This window comes from Meles meles, chromosome 11 (assembly GCF_922984935.1).
Source record: "Meles meles chromosome 11, mMelMel3.1 paternal haplotype, whole genome shotgun sequence".
Lineage (NCBI taxonomy): Eukaryota > Metazoa > Chordata > Mammalia > Carnivora > Mustelidae > Meles > Meles meles.
The window spans coordinates 95,506,936-95,524,264 of NC_060076.1; the positions used below are offsets into that span (position 1 = coordinate 95,506,936).

General features: G+C 44.9%; 1 protein-coding gene across 3 annotated transcripts in view; it reads left to right on the forward strand.

Annotated features, from left to right (window-relative positions):
* ZNF169 (zinc finger protein 169) overlaps positions 1–16,923 on the forward strand; it is a 53,345-nt gene extending 36,422 nt beyond the window's left edge. For 2 of the 3 annotated variants that reach the window (XM_046023306.1, XM_046023308.1), the window contains exon 5: positions 10,056–16,923. In XM_046023306.1, the coding sequence (XP_045879262.1) occupies positions 10,056–11,551 (1,496 nt within the window). In that variant the 3' untranslated portion in view covers positions 11,552–16,923. The remainder of the gene's footprint in view (positions 1–10,055) is intronic. The other variant, XM_046023307.1, reaches the window with a different exon arrangement.
* The last annotated feature ends 406 nt before the right edge of the window (positions 16,924–17,329 follow it).

The window sequence follows — 17,329 nt, forward strand, 5'->3', positions numbered from 1 at the left end:
GTTTCTCCCCCTTCGCGCCTGCATCTGGTGTCAGCACGACTTTTGATTTCGGCCGTTCTGACAGATTTCTAGCAATATCTCCTTGGTTAGTACCATGATACGTTTAGGGTAAGCAGTTTCTCTCAGTGAGAGCTGGATAGCTGAGCGTATCCGAGTAAGAGCGCTGTATCACGGCTTTACTCTTCTTGGAAAAGAGACTGGTATTTTCCCCAAGGGTAGGTAAAGAGCGTATAAGGCCCTGGTCATAGGTGGCTATTGCTGTCATTTTGTGAGGTCTTTCTGGCATGTCCTTGCATGTTCATTCTCCTTAGACACCCTCTTCAAGAGCGGGTGACAGGTGTGACCTGTCTTAAGATCTGATGTGACTACTGAATGAACCTGGCTAAGACAGTCTAACAAGTGAGAGGAATGGGACAGTCTCCTGGGTTGGCTCATGTGGGTGGCTGGCAGGCAGGGACTCAGGGACTCAGGGACTCAGGCCTCGGATGTCCCCCTAAGCATCTTCAGACACTACATTTTGAGGCAATCCCTAGCAGCTCGTCTCAGCTAGTCAGAGCCGTGAAAGGTGGTAGACCCCAGGAGCAATGGGTAGATGCGTATCATTGCCTAGAGTACTGTATTTCTTGTATTTAGGTAGAATTTACTTACAGGAAATGTGAAATTTTGCATGAACTGTACATGTCTACAACCCAGACTTTATCAATAAAACAGATTACTGTCATCCCACATAGCTCCCTTCTGGCCGATCCCAGTAGACCCCCACCCTATCCCTCAGAGGTGTCACTGCTCTTGATTTTACCATAAATTAATTTTTCCCTCTGTACAGTTTTGCATGAATGGAATCATAATATTCTTTAGTGTAGGCTTCTTCCAGTACTGAGTTTCTGAGCTTCGTCCACGCTGTTGCATACATCAGTAGTTTGCTCCTTTTTAAAGCTCAGTGGCATCCCGTCAGATAAATATACAACTGTTTATCCGTTCCCCTTGGTAGATACCTTAATGGGTTCTAGTCCTTAGTTATTGTGAAAAAGCTGTTACTAGTATTCTTATGCTAGGTATTTTGTTTTGGAAACCCATGTTTTCATTTCCTTTGGATAAATACCTAGAGTAAGGTTGGGTGTTTTAGTTTCCTAGCGTTGTTGTAACATATTACCACAAACTGAGAGACTTAAAGAAATCTGTTCTCACAGTTCAGAAGCTGTAAGTTCAAAATCAACCTGTTGGCAGGGTTGATTTAGTCTGGAGGTTTTGAGGGAATTCTGTTCCTCACCTGTCTCCAGTTTCTGGTGGTTACTGGCAATCCTTAGCATTCCTTGGCTTGTTGCTGTGTCACTCCAGTCTGTGCCTTTGTGATCACACAGCCTTCCTCCTTCTGTGTACCTCTGGATCCAAGTCTCTGTCTCTTTGTAAGGATGCATTTGTTGACTTAGGACTCACCCTAACTTAGTATGACCTCATCTTAACTCGATCATATCTGCAAAGACCTGATATCAAAGTAATTCCACATTCACGTGTTCATATAGACGTGAATTTTGGTGGGATACCATTCAACCTGATACACCAGGTCACAAGGCTACAGGATATGCAGTTTTATGAGTGACCATTTCCCAAAGTGGCTGTACCATTTTTCACTTCCATGAACATATGAGAAGAGAATTCCCGTTGTCTCACATCCTGACAGTTTTTGTCATATCTGTGATGGGTATGTAGTGCTATCTCATGGGGGCTTTAATTTCTATTTCGCTAATGGCTAAGTGTTGAGCACTTTATGCTTTTTGATCATTCAGATATATATCATATACTTTACTTTGTAAGGGATCCATTCAGATCTTCTTCCAGTTGCCAGTTTATTACATTTTTAAAATTGTTGAGCTCTGGGGGTTCTTTATTAATTCTGGACACCAATCCTTTGCCATATGTACATTTTGCAAAAATTTTCTTAGTCTGAAGCTTTTCTGTTCTTTCTTTAACAGTTACTTTTGATTGGCAGATGTTTGGAGGAAGTCTGATTTTTCTTTTAAATTTTTATTGTCATGAAGATAATCTGAATTTTCTAAATGCTGTACAGTTTTAGCTTTTACATTTAAGTTTATGGTCCATCTTGAAGTAACTTTTTTTTATGGTGTGAGGCAGGGATCAAGGTTTTTCTCATTCATATGGATACCAAGTGGCTCTAGTATCATTTGTTGAAAAGACTTACCTTCCCCTCCTTAAACTGCTTTGTTAAAAATCCAATGACTGGGACGCCTGGGTGGCTCAGTTGGTTAAGCGGCTGCCTTCGGCTCAGGTCATGATCCTAGCATCCTGGGATCGAGTCCCACATCGGGCTCCTTGCTCAGCGGGGAGCCTGCTTCACCCTCTGCCTCTGCCTGCCACTCTGTCTGCCTGTGCTCTCTCTCTCTCACTCTGACTAATAAATAAATAAAATCTTTAAAAAAATAAATAAATAAATAAAATAAAAAAAAATCCAATGACTGGCTAAATGTGGATCTGTTTTACACTTTCAGTTCTATTTCTTCCATTAACAGGCCTGTCTGTAACCATACTGTCTATAATACTGTAGGACCATCAGAAGTCTTGAAGTCAGGTAGTATGTCTCCTCCCTCTCTAAGTCACGTAGTGTAAGTATTTCTTTTTCTTTTTCTTTCTTTCTTTATTTGATAGACAGAGATCACAAGTAGGCAGAGAGGCAGGCAAAGATGGGGGCGGGGGGAAGCAGGCTCCCTGCTGAGTAGAGAGCCCGACACAGGGCTTGATCCCAGGACGCCAGGATCATCACCTGAGTCGAAGGCAGAGGCTTAACCCACTGAGCCACCCAGGTGCCCCAAGTCTTTCTTTTTAAAGATTACTTTGGGGGCACCTGGGTGGCTCAGTGGGTTAAGCCTCTGACTTTGGCTGAGGTCATGATCTCAGGGTCCCAGGATCGAGTCCCACATCGGGCTCCCTGCTCAGCAGAGAGCCTGCTCCCTCCTCCCCACCCCCTACTGCCTGCCTCTCTGCCTACTTGTGATCTCTGTCTGTTAAATAAATAAATAAAATCTTTAAAAAAAAAAAAAAAGATTGCTTTGGGTAGTGTAGGTTCTCTGCATTTACACTTAAATTTTAGGATCAGCTTCTCAAAAAAAAAAAAAAAAGGAAAGGAAGGAAATGGGGAAATGGAAAGAGGGGAAAGGAGGGAGGGAGGAAGGGATGAAGGAAAGGAGAAAGAAAGAACCCCTGGATAGTTTTCACTATTAAAATTTTAGTGTACCTATAGATAAACCCACTCTATAGATCTTTCAGAATTCTATTCTAGCAAAATAAAAATGTGTGTACTGGGACGCCTGGGTGTCTCAGTTGGTTAAGCCGCTGCCTTCGGCTCAGGTCATGATGCCAGGGTCTTGGGATCAAGTCCCACATCGGGCTCCTTGCTCAGCGGGGAGCCTGCTTCTCTCTCTGCCTCTGCCTGCTGCTCTGCCTGCTTGTGTTCTGCCTTTCTCTCTCTCTCTCTGACAAATAAATAAATAAAATCTTAAAAAAAAAAAAAAGTGTATACTAACAAGGGGCATTTATAGCCTGAAGTGCTTATATTAGAAGAGAAGAAACCTCTAGGATCAGTGACTTAAGCTTTTTACTTAAGAAGTCATGGAGATGGTATATTATGAAAGTTGTCCGATTTCCAGGGATTAATTATGATTAATGTTGAAAATCTCCCTTTTACTTGTGGACCAATGTCTCAGAATTCTGAAACTTGTTTAAAAACAGTGACTGCCTGGCATGCATTCTTTCAAGGGCCAGTGTCTAAGACCATTCACATACCCACAGCTATACTTTTCATTCCTCGACTGTAGCTGCAGAAGGAAATTTTTTTTTTCTTTTTTTTTTTTTTAAAGATTTATTTATTTATTTGACAGAGAGAGATCACAAGTAGGCAGAGAGGCAGGCAGAGAGTGTGAGAGGGAAGCAGGCTCCCTGCCGAGCAGAGAGCCCGATGCGGGGCTCGATCCCAGGACCCTCAGATCATGACCTGAGCCGAAGGCAGCGGCTTAAACCACTGAGCCACCCAGGCGCCCCAGAAGGAAAATTTTCTTTAAGGAACCATTAGGCATTGATTTTTCTCTTTCCTGTGTAAAGTTTTGAGTTCATTTACAATTACTAAAGTATTTACTGGTCTAAAAAGTCAACTAGCACAAGAGCAGTTGGAAATTTTAAGTTTAGAAGCTGCTTAATTTTCTTTTACATCCTAAAAAAATTGTGATTAACTATATTCTGTTGTTACAATTTTATTTTTTATGTTTATTTTTTAGAGAGGGTGGGAGAGAGACAAAAAGAGAGGTGTGGGAGAGGGGCAGAGGGAGAGCAAGAACCTTAAGCAGGCCTGATGCAGGCTTGATGTCAAGACCCTGAAATCATGACCTGAGTTGGCCACTTAACCGAGTCACCCAGGCACCCCTGTAAAATTTTCTTTTATTCCACAACTTCTACTTGTTTGAAAGCATGTTGAATTTTAGATTCCCAAAGTGAACACTGTAATTCTAAATAACTTTTAGTTAAAATTTTCCACGTTACTAGATAGACACAAAAGTTGTGATGGGGCGCCTGGGTGGCTCAGTAGGTTAAGCTTCTGCGTTCAGCTCAGGTCATGATCTCAGGGTCCTGGGATTGAGCCCCGCATTAGGCTCTCTGCTCAGCAGGGAGCTTGTTTTTCCTTCTCTCTGGCTGCCTCTCTGCCTACTTGTGATCTCTGTCAAATAAATAAAATCTTAAAAAAAAGAAAAAGTTGTGATGAATGAAGCTATGGTTTCCATAGTATGATGCTAACTGTATTTCAGTCAGCCACCACATTTAATAGGGAAGACACGCAGAAGTGCTTCCTCCACTGGAAGGCTTGCTTATACCCTCCACAGTGGGGGTACAAGCAATCCAAGGAGAAGGCAGACAGAACACCCTGGTTAGTTACTCTGTCCCTTTCTAATAGGGAAGAAAATCACTAAAGAAATCTGTAGTAAGTCACATATTTACTTATTTAAATTCCATTTAGTTATCATAGTGTTGTATTAGTTTCAGGTGTACAGTCGAGTGATTAAGTAATTTCATGTATCACCCTGTGCTCATCACAGGTGCCCTCCTTCATCCCCATCACCAGTGTAGCGCCATCCCCCACTCACCTTCCCTCTGGTCACTGTCAGTTTGTTCTCTATAGTTAACAGTCTGTTTCTTGGTTTGTCTCTTTTTCTCCTTTGCTCATTTGTTTTATCAAATTCCACACATGAGTGAAATCACATTGGTATTTGTCTTGATCTGCCATATTTCACTTAGCATTGTACTCTCTAGCTCCGTCTGTGTCATTGCAAATGAAGACGACCCCATTGCGTATGTGTGTGTATACACAGAGAACATCATATATAAAAAATATGTGTGTGTGTATACATTGTTATGTATACACACACACACACACACACATACTTACTATAATCATCTCTATCCATCTATCAATGAACACCTGGGCTGTTTCCAGGGTTAGGGTTAGGGTTAGGGTTGTAAATAATGCTGCTAGAAATGTCGAAGCACATGTGTCCCTCTGAGTCAGTATTTTTGTATCCTTGGGTAAATACCGAGTGGTGCAATTGCTGGATCATATGGTATTTCTGTTTCTCAATTTTGAGGAGCTTCCATACTGTTTTCCACAGTGGCTGCACCAGTTTGCATTCCCACCAAACAGTGCAAGAGGGTTGTTTCCTTTTTCTCCCCATCCTTGCCAATGCCTGTTGTTTCTTGGGTTTTGATTTTAGCCATTCTGACAGGTATGAGGTGGTATCTCATCATGGTTGTGATTTGCATTTCCCTGATTATCAGTGATGCTGAGCATCTTTGCAGGTCTTTTGGCCATCTGGATGTCTTCTTTGGAGAAGTGTCTGTTCATGTCTTCTGCCCATTTTTAATTGGATTATTTGTTTTTTGGATTTTGAGTTTTGTAAGTTCTTTATATATTTTGGATACCAGCCCGTTATTGCATAGGTCACTTGCCAATATATATACTCATTCAGTAGGTTGCCTTTTAGTTTTGATTGTTTCCTTTGCCGTGCAGAAGCTTTTTATTTTGATGTTGTCCCAATAATTTATTTTCTGTGTCCCTTGCTTCAGGAGACATATCTAGAAAACTGTTGCTACAGCTGATATCAGAGACATTACTGCCTGTATGGTCTTTTAGGGTTTTTTTAATGGTTTGGGGCCTCACATTTAGGTCTTTAATCCATTCTGGGTTTATTTTTATGTATGGTGTAACAAAGTCATCTAGTTTCATTCTTTTGCATGTAGCTGACCAGTCTTCCCCACTGTTTGTTAAAAGAATATCCCAGTGTATAGTCTTCCCTGCTTTATCAAAGATTAACTGACCATATAATTGTGGGTTTATTTCTGGGTTCTGGGTTCTATTTCATTGATCTGTGTGTCTGTTCCTGTGCCAGTACCACACTGTTTTGATTACCACAACTTTTGTAATATAACTTCAAGTCTGGAATTGTGATAACTCCAACTTTTTCAAAACTGCTTTGTTAATTTGGGGTCTCTTGTGGTGCCATATAAATTTTAGGATTAGTCTAGTTCTGTGAAAAATGTTGTTGGTATTTGATAGGGATTGCCTTAAATGTATAGACATCTTAGCAATATTTGTTCTTCCGATCTAGGAGCACAGAAATGTTTTCCGATTTCCTTGTATTGTCTTCATTATCTTTCATGGGTATTTTAAAGTTTTCACAGTATAGGTCTTTCATCTCTTTGGTCAGGTTTATTTCTAGATATCTTATTATTTTGGGAGCAATTATAAATGGAATTTACTTAATTTCTCTTTCTGCTGCCTTATTATTGGCATACAGGAATGCAACAGATTTCTCCAGACTGATACTGTATCCTGCAACTTTACTGAATTTGTTTATCAGTTCTAATAGCTTACTAGTGGAGTCCTTAGGATTTTCTATGAACCAGTTTGGATTCCTTTTATTTCTATATATTGTCTACTTGCTGTGCCAATTAGAGTGGACATCCTTGTCTTATTCCTGATCTTAGTGGGGAAAGCAGTCCCAGGACCCTGGGATCATGACCTGAGCCGAAGGCAGAGGCTTTAACCCACTGAGACACCCAGGCACCCCTGATTCTTCTTTTTTTCATGGTTTGTTGGTTTTCTTTAGCGATGTAGTTATTCTTTGTTTTATCTATTACTGTTTTTTTGATTTGTGTTTACCATAACATGTTCTGCACACAGCAGTCTATTTTAAGCTGATGGTCACTCTGTGTTGCCTTCATTCTTTACTCCTCCCCTCCCCTCCGTGTTTTAGGTATATGGTGTCCTAGTTTACATCTTTCTATTTTATGAATCCCTTGACTGACTCTTACAGAAATACTTTTACTGCTTCTGTTTTTGGCTTTTCACTCTTATCTTTCCATTCCACTGAAAGTGTTCCCTTCTACAGCTGGTTTAGGGGTTACAGACTACTGTAGTTTTTGTCTGGGAAACTTTCTCACCTATTCTAATGATGGCTTTGCTGGATATAAAGTATTCTTGGCCGCAGAAGTTGCCCTTTCAGCACTTTGAACATATCATGCCACTCCCTTCTGGCCTGCAAAATCTGCTAATAGCCTTACGGGGTTTCCCTGTGTATGGAGGTCGTCTTTTCTCTTGAAGCAGCCTTAAGATTCTTTACCACTGTGTCTTGTCATTTTAATTACTTTTGTGTCTTGATGTTGATTTTGATTTTGTTGGGGGATCTCTGTGCCTCCTGAATCTGAATTTCTTTTTCCCTTCGCAGATTTGGGAAATTCTCAGCTATAATTTCTTCTCTTCCCCCCTTTGTCATCTTCTGGGCTCCCTATATAGATGCAAATATCACTGTGCCTTTTTTTTTTCTTTTTAAAGATTTTATTTATTTGACAGAGCTCACAAGTAAGCAGAGCAGCAGGCAGAGAGAGAGAGGAGGTAGCAGGCTCCCTGCTGAGCAGAGAGCCCGATGTGGGGCTCGATCCCAGGACCCTGAGATCATGACCTGAGCTGAAGATAGAGGCTTAACCCACTGAGCCACCCAGGCGCCCAAATGTTACTATGCTTGATGGAGTCACTGAGGTCCCTGAGTCTGTCCTCTATGCAGTGTTTCTCTCTGCTTAGTCGGACTGCTTTGTATTACTCCATCCTCCAGGCCACTGATACATCCTCTTCTTCCTGTAGCCTAGTTATTCCATCCTCCGCGTTTCTAGTTTCCTTACTGAGTTCTCATCTCTGATATGTTTTCTCTGTGTTAAGGGTCTCACTTTTCTCAAGTCCACTGATGGATCATTGATGATCATTACTTCAAATTCTCTTTCAGGCTACTACTTCCGTTTTGCTTAGCTCTCCTGCTGTGTTTCTGTCATGGTCTTTCATTTGGGACATAGTCCCCCGCCTCATTTTGTCTAACTCTGTTTCCGGGTGTTAGGAAACTCAGCTACATCTCCTCTAGAAAGTAGTGGTTCTGTGAAGAGGTCCTGCAGTGCCCGTGCAGCGTTCCCTGTTCACCAGGACCTGGTGCTTTAGCAGTGTCTCCTGTGTGTGGTGCCTGCATCTCGCTATTGTCTGAGTAGCTTTTCCTTTCTGTCTAGACTCTGCACTGACTCTGCCTGTGGTAGGCTCTGCTTGCTACCTGTGGTGTGAGAGAGACCTAGGCAGATTGGCTCTGAAGGAGAGTGACCATAGGAGGGCTCAGTAGTAGGGTGATGGTGTTAGTAAGATCTTCATTGAGTCACTAGGCCAGATACCCCAAAGGGTGGTAATGGCCGGGGACATGGTGTATAGTAGCAGCCGTGGCCAACAATGGACATTTGGCAGCTGGGGGGCCTATGGTGGCTGGACATGGCATGCACAGTGTCAGCAAAATTTGCACTGGGCCACTAGTCCTAGGCCAGTCCCCGCAAAATGCAGCAGCTCAGGGCATGAAGCCACTGGGCAAGGCATGCATGAACTGCTAATCCTAATCCAGATTCTTTTGAAGAAATGCAGTGGCCACAGAAGCATAGCACACAGGACAGTAACAGAATGTTTGCTAAGCCCAGGCCCGAGGCTGGCAGGCTTGGCATGGGCAAATCCTCAGGAGAACACATGGGTGTGGTGTGCTGCTAGCAGGTTAGAGAGCACGTGTCTCTGCAGCCCTCCTTCCCACAGGTTGCCCTCTCTTTACGCTGGGGGATGGGGGAGGAAAGTGGCACCTGCCAGCTCCTTTGGTCCCGAGAAGTCCCCCCCCACCATCCCCCACTCTGAAATCAGTATATACAGATCTCCCTCTTGTGCAGGCTTTCACTTCTGTGTTGCCTCTCCTTGGGCTTCTGTCACTTTAGGGTTAGGCCCTGGCTAGCCCTGGCCTCGCACTGAAGTGGCTGACTTTTAAAGCTCTAGGCTCCAAATCCAGCGCTTAGACAGACTCACTGAATTCAGCCCCTCTGGTTTTCAAGGCCAGACATTCTGGGGATTTGCCTGCTCTCTGTGGGCTCCATGGTGCTTTCTTCTTTCCATGACCACAGCTTCATCCTTCAGGCAGCTTCCAGCCACTGTTTCTGTCCTTCATAACCTCTCAAAGGTGAGGTGTGGAGTTCTGCCCGTCTTCAGGTCATTCTCGTTTACAGACTCGGGTATGAGCGATAGCTAGTTGTAACCATGGGACCGGGTGAGCTCAGGGTCCTCTTACGCTGCCGACTTGCACTGCTGCCCCCGAGTCACGTGGTTTCTCAGAGGAAGCATATATTTGTGGATAATGTTTGCATCAGCTTTGATGACTGACTGGCTTGGAGAATCGCATTGGAGGGAAAATGTGTAACTCTAAAGGCGGCAGTTTGTAGGGGGAGGCTGCCTTGCCGCTTTCTCGCTGGGCTGGTGTTTGGAGCTGGCTCATCATGTGTCTCTGCTATGTTGCGAGACGGAATGTGGCAGCGAGGGATGGAATGGAGGTGGGCAAAGGAAGCCTTGGTTGTGGGAAGAGCGAGGAATGAACACTGGGTCGGTGGAAGCAACCGTCACAAGGCACCTGTGGTGATTCTGACCAACATTTTCTCTCCAGCAGAACCAGGGACAGAACGCCAGCCGTATGGCCATTCCTGCCCGCTGACCTTTTCCAGCACCCAGTTCCTCGAACAGTATGTGCTGTGCGGCCACCTTCTTCCCATCGTCCCCAGCTCATACGCAGGAAGCCCCATCCCAACAGAAGCTCCAGACTGCTCAAGTGAACAAGCAGATGATGGAGAAACAGACGGGAGACTTCACCTGAGTGGGGTTTCCAGGGTGCTCTTCAGACCCTCTCAGGGCCAGCCGGCAGACTGGGTGGAAGGCAACAGAGCGGGGCGTCCTGAGGAGGCAGGCCTCTCAGCATCTGAAGCAGCCCCGTGTGGAAAATACAGACTGGGATTCGATACCAAATCTGACTTCTTGAGCCTCCAAAAGCACCATGTGTGCCCTGACTGTGGCAGAAGCTTCTGTCAGAAGTCAGACCTCACCAAGCACCAGAGCACACACTCAGGGGAGAAGCCTTACAGCTGTAGGGAGTGCGGGCGAGGTTTTGGCCGCAAGTCCTCCCTCACCATCCACCAGAGGAAACACTCCGGGGAGAAGCCTTACGTGTGCGGGGAGTGTGGGCACCACTTCAGGTACTCGTCCTCACTCACCAGCCACAAAAGGATACACTCTGGGGAGAGGCCCTTCGAATGTCAGGAATGCGGGCGAGGCTTTCGCCAAAAGATCGCCCTCGTCCTGCACCAGAGGACACACTTGGAGGAGAAGCCCTTTGTGTGTCCTGAATGTGGCAGAGGCTTCTGCCAGAAGGCGTCGCTCCTCCAACACCGCAGCTCGCATTCGGGCGAAAGGCCCTTCTTGTGCCTTGAGTGTGGGCGTGGCTTCAGGCAGCAGGCGCTGCTCCTCAGCCACCAAGTCACACACTCAGGGGAGAAGCCTTATGTCTGTGCTGAGTGTGGCCACAGCTTTCGCCAGAAGGTCACCCTTGTCAGACACCAGAGGACGCACACCGGGGAGAAGCCTTACCTGTGTCCGGAGTGTGGGCGTGGCTTTAGCCAGAAGGTCTCCCTCATGGGACACCAGAGGACGCACACAGGGGAGAGGCCTTACCTTTGCCCAGAGTGTGGCCGTGGCTTTGGTCAGAAGGTCACCCTCATCAGACACCAGAGGACACACACAGGGGAGAAGCCTTACCTGTGCCCAGAGTGTGGACTCACCTTTACCTTCAAGTCACTCCTCACCAGACACCAGAGGACGCACTTAGAAGAGGCAGCTGATGTGTACGGAGTATGTGAGCAAGGACTGGGCCAGAAGTCCCACTGCACCTCTGACCCGAGGTCACACTCGAGGAAGCTGTGTGTGTGCAGTGAATGTGGACGAGGCTTCGGCTTCAGGTCGGCCCTCATCAGACACCAGCGCACTCACTCGGGAGAGAAGCCGTATGTGTGCAGGGAGTGTGGCCGAGGCTTTAGCCAGAAGTCTCACCTTCACAGACACAGGAGGACCAAGTCTGGCCATCGCCTCCCACCTCCGGGGCTGCTCTCCTAACCTTCCCTTTCCTTCTGAGTGGCAGAAAGCACCAGGAAATGTTCCTCAAATGTGGTGGAGGAAGAAATGTGTTCTTTCAGTGATCAGAAGATACCTGATTTACGGTTTCTTTTCCATGCTAGCTATATGCTTTAATTTGCTAGGGCTGCCATAACAAAAGACCACACACACTTGTTGGCTAAAGAACAATTTTCTCACAGTTCTTGGGACTGAAGTCCAAGATCAGTGGATGCACTCTGGTTTCCACTGAAGCCTCGCTCCTCAGCTGGCAGATGCCTGCATCCTCACTGTGTCCTCTCATGGCCTTTGTATGTGCGCTGCTTCTACAAACCACAGCCTTACGGGGTTAGGGCCACTCTATCACCAAATAAGGTCACACTTAGGGTTCTGGCTTCAACATATGAATCTGGAACATTTTAGCCCATTAGTCAGCCTCCTGAACCCCCAAAACTCATGTTCTTAACAGCTCCCAACATGTTGACCAATTCCAGTAATGAGTCTGTCCAAAATCTCATGTAAATCAAATGTGGGTGAGGTGAGGGGTACGTTTCGTCCTGAGGCAATGTTCCTCTCCAGCCGTGAACCAGACAAGTTACCACAGATGTAGAACTAACTGCATTTCCTTAACACAAGGGGAAACAAGATTGCTGGGTCCTAAGCAGGGCTGTGACCAGCAAGCAAACTGTTAGGTTTTAAGGCTCGAGAATAATGGCTGGTGAAGGCTCCAGTCCTGCTGGGCCGGCAGCAGCCGTGCGCAGCGCCCTGAGACCATGGAGGCATTCCCTTCCGGGCCCACCGTGGGACTGCTTGCTTTCACCGTTGGGGTCACCGTTTCCTCCTCTGGGTGGGCAGCACCACACAAGTCTGACAGCTGGCCTTCGCTCTGTCCTGTCTGTACCATTCTTAGTTCAACTGAGCCTCAAGTGACTGTCCACTGCTGTTCGCTCTGGAGCAGGGTTTCTCATTTTCACAATATGGACAGGCTAAGAATGCTCTCCATCTTCAAGTTGTTGGCTTCTGTTTGCTAAACAGTTCCTGCAGTTTACCTCCCTCCTCACATCTTTCTGTGAGGAGCCATGAGAAACAGGCATACTTTTCAACACCCTGCTTAGAAACATCCTCAGCCAAGTCACAGAAGATTTCAGCCCTCCACCGAACACTGGAACACAACCCAGCGGCATTCTCTGGTGCTTTATAATCAGGATTCCCTTTAGTTTCCAGTCATGTTCCACAGTTCTGAGGCCCCAGCAGAATCCCTTCTAACTCCCCTGTTCCTACCATAGTGTTCTTGAAGCAACCCTGGCTTTCTCCAGCAAGCTTGTCAACAAACTTCCTCTGTCCACGACCCAGCTCCAAAACCACCTCCAGAGTCCTCATATTTATCACAGCACATCACTCATACCCAAACTGTATGGTTTTGTTACGGCAGCCCTGGCGAAAGAAGAGACTGGAATTCCAAGACCACTGCGACCTACTGAACCCTGCCCGCTGGCTGGCAGGTGCCACCTTCTCATGTGGCTGTTCCTGTGCATGTGTGCCAGAGAGCACGCGAGCTCTGGTGTCCCTTACTCCACCCCTACAACATCATTTGACTTTCGGTACTTCCGTAGGTCCTGTACTCAAATATGGTCACATTAGGAAAGGGCTTCATCATGGACTTCTGCAGGGAAATTCCATTCATAACACTGCCCTCTGGACCCCGCCCAATTCCTGCCTAGCCCTCGACCCCTGCCATAAATCTGATCTTTCCTTTCCCAGGAGTGTGAAGCTAGCAGGAAGCACTGGGCAGTGCTGCACTTTCCTGAAGTGGAAGGCAAGCAGCATGCTGGTTCTCTCAGGGGCCAGGGTGTGTGTGTGTGTTTGTGGCGGGTGGGGGAGAGCTGGACAGAGCTGCTTTCTAAGCCCTCCTCCACACCCAGGTCTGTTTAAGAAACTGCTTCCTTATAAAGCTAAACCCCGATCATGTATCTCATTCAGCTATCAAGAATCCCATGGTCCTGAACCTCAGGAGACATGGAAGGTCACGTCTGTTTGTTCTGGACTCTGACCCCGTGTGTGGGCAGGGCCTTCATCATCACCCTTTCGTAGGTCCTCCAACAGTGCCACCGAGGGCCTCTTCCTGCACCCCGAGTCCTGCATCCTGTTAGCCACACCCGTGTGCCAGTGATCCAGCCTGAGGATGTGGGGCCTTTCTTCTATGACCCTCCCTAGTCCTCCAGTCGGACTGAGGAACTAGAGCACCTGTCTTTACATCCAACCCAAGGTTCTGTCCCTTTAGCCTGCTTCTTGCTCTCGAATCCCCAGAGCCTGACAAGTGCCCAGCCCAGTAAAGGCCTTGTCCCTTTGCTCTGGGCACAGAATGGTCCCCACAAAGTCCTTTTTCCCAGGCCCAGAGGCTTTACTGGCTTAAAATCCAGAGGCAATAAAAGATTAATACACAAAAAATAACCCAAAATTTTACATGTCAAAAAACAAGTAGTACCAAAGACAAATGTCTGGAAGGGAAATCTATTAACATACTTCATAAAGGATTGGTATCTCCCTTTTCTAAGAACTCCCCAAAACCAAAAGACCAGAAATGCCACAGAAAGTGGGCAAAAGACACGACCACTATTAAGTACACAAATAAGCACAGTCTGCTGCTTACAGCAGAATGCTGAGGGCCAACTGGTAACCACATTTATTTCTCCTAGTAACATACTACAGTGTTTTTCTCAAAGCTAAGCTATTAGGACAGCACTGTTAGGAACTATTCAGTTTTCCACTATTGTCTTTTTTGTGATCTAGGATCCCATACTGCATTTGTTCTCATGTCTCGCTAGTCTCCTCCAATCTGGGATAGTTCTCTGTCAGTCTTTGTCATCCATGAACTTGACTCTTAGAGTTGGTCAGATATTTTATAGAACCTCAGTTTGGGATTGATATTTTCTCATTATTAGATTTGCATTATGGACTTTCTAGAATACCACAGAAGTGAGGAATCCTTACTACATTGTATCAAAGGGTAATGACACCAGCAAGGCTTATTCCAAGTGATGTAACCTTGCTCACTTGGTAGAAGTGGTGGCCGCCACGACTTTCTACTGTAGACTTGTGGACTCCCCATTTTTCTCCTTCTGTGTCCACTCACTAGAAGTAGTCATTAAGTCCAGTCCATATTCCAAGAGAAGGGAATTAAGCCCAAGCTCCCAGAGAATGCACCTTACGATTAGTGCTTCTTGCATCCCCCACCCCACAGAACAAAGTGGCCCAGTGTGTTCTGGCTCCCAAACTAGCCAAAGACACCCTAGGTAGGTCCATTCCTCGCGGGATGGAACAGAAGTCCTGCTGACAAGACCAGGTGAGCCCAGCAGCACCAGCAGGTGGAAATGATTCTTTCCTCACAGGGTTGAGAACCCTGCCTCACCTAGACCCAATACAGCCAAGAAGGGTCGGTCCTGCCACAGAAACACCTGTTCCAGGAAGTACTCTTTGGCTTCAGAGACCTGAGATTCCCCATCTAGATGCAAGACACTAAGGAAGGTGGCACCAGCAAGGACGTTCCTGCTAAACTGCCCAGCCCAAGAAGAGATCCGTCTCCCTTACTGGTAGACAACAGGTCACCAAGAGGCACTGGACATGGGGATCCTGACACGTTAGCAGCTCAGCCTGTGAAGCTTTTGCTTCCTTTTTGGGCCAGAGCATCCCTTCCCCATCTGGAGACACCAGGCATCCTGTTTCGGGGCAACTCTTTCCACACTCCCAACACCAGCAGGAGAAAGTGGAAGAAACAGTGGTACCAAATAAGCCAAGTAGCCCTAAATAGCATTGCAAGAGCTCTGAAAGCTACACTATCATTGGATCAAACAGAACCCACAAAAATAGGCTCTGATTTGGAAACAAACCTAAAAATAGGGTGACTGCCTGCTGAAGTCAAAGGTTTGAATAAGACCCGTAGTCTCTTAACAGCTAAATGTGCAAAATGCAATAGAAAGTTACTCATCATAAGAACCAGGATATCACAACTTATAAATTTATGAGAAAAGACAATCAACTGACACCAGCACTGAAATAAGTATGATATTGGAACTGACAAGGATTTTTTTTTAAGATTTTATTTGACAGAGATCACAAGTAGGTAGAGAGGAGGAAGCAGGCTCCCCGCTGAGCAGAGAGCCTGATGTGGGGCTCGATCCCAGAACCCTGGGATCATGACCTCAGCCGAAGGCAGAGGCTTTAACCCACTGAGCCACCCAGGTGCCCCAGAACTGACAAGGATTTTAAAGCAGCCAGCATAAAAGTGCTTCAAACAATCACAAATTCTCTTGAAACAAATGAAAAAAGTACAAGATCTCAAGAACAAAAAACCCAGAAGTTACACCGAAGTTCAATTGGAAATTGTAGAACTAAAAAAAACAGAGAAATTTAAAAGCTTATTAGATGGGCTTAATGGTAGAGTTGATATGCCAGAAAATGGAACTGAAGAACAGAGGGTAGATTAATAGAATTTAGTAAGTCTGAACAATGGAGAAAAAAGACTGAAAAAAAAAAATCTTTGGGACAAGAACAAAAAAGCTACCTTTTATGTCGAGTCCCAGAAAATGAGAAAGGAAGTGGGACTGAGAAGATATTTGAAGAAATATTTCGAATATAAAACATACTGTATTTGGCAAGAAACACATGTGCATATTCAAGAAGCCAAGTGAACACCAAATTCAAAGATGTCCACACTAAGACATCATTAAAATTCTGAAATCTAAAGACCAAAAAAAAAATCTTGAAAGCAGCCTGAGATATGTCTCATTACCCACAGGGGGGACACCAATTCAAATGGCAGCAGATTTCTCATGAAATTATGGAGGTCACAAGAAGGTGGCACAACATTTTTTCTTCCAAGTGCTGAAAGAAGACTATTAATTGCAGACTGAGTATCCGCCAAAACCATCCTTCAAAAATGAAGGCAGAATTAAACACATTTCCAGATGAAAGAGAACTAAGAATTTGTTGCTAGCAGGCCTGACTTTAAAAAATGGCTAAAAGGAAGTTCTTCAAACAGAGAAAATAACAAAAGAAAGAATGGAGCATCAGGAAGAAAGAAAAAAACATGAAAAGAGCATAGATATGACACGTAAAACAGGCCATCCTTCTACCCACAAGTTTTTAAAATTAGATGTGATGATTGAAGCAAAGTTATAGTATCACCTGATGCTCTAGACAGTGGTGTTTAAAAGTGGGAAAAGTAAAGGGCCCAGAATAAAAATAACATTTTCACACTTCACTCCAAGTAGTAATATACTGATAGACTGTGATAAGGACTTATGTGTATTGCAATACCCAGAGCAACCACTAAGAAAACTATACAAAGAGATACACTAAAAAACAAGGAATTAATCCAAAGAGAATCTTAACCCACAGAAGAGAGAAACAGAAAAATTAGACTTAGAGGAAACAAATTTAAAATTCGGTACTAAAATGGCCAACTTAAGCCCTAACAGATCAGCAATTAATTACCTTAAGACTGGTTCTAATTACACCAATCAGAAGACAAAGATTGTGAGGGTGGACTTCAAAAAAAACAAAAAACAACTCCCCAACTATACACTGTTCCTCAAATTCAATGACATAGGTAGACTGAAAGTACAAAGTATGGGAAAATATACACCATGCAATCATTAATTTTTAAAGAGTTAAGTTCCCACATTAATATCAAATACAACAGACTTCACAGCAAAGAAATGACCAGAGACAAAGGGATTATTTCCTATATTATTATTATTATATAATACAGGAATCAATGCA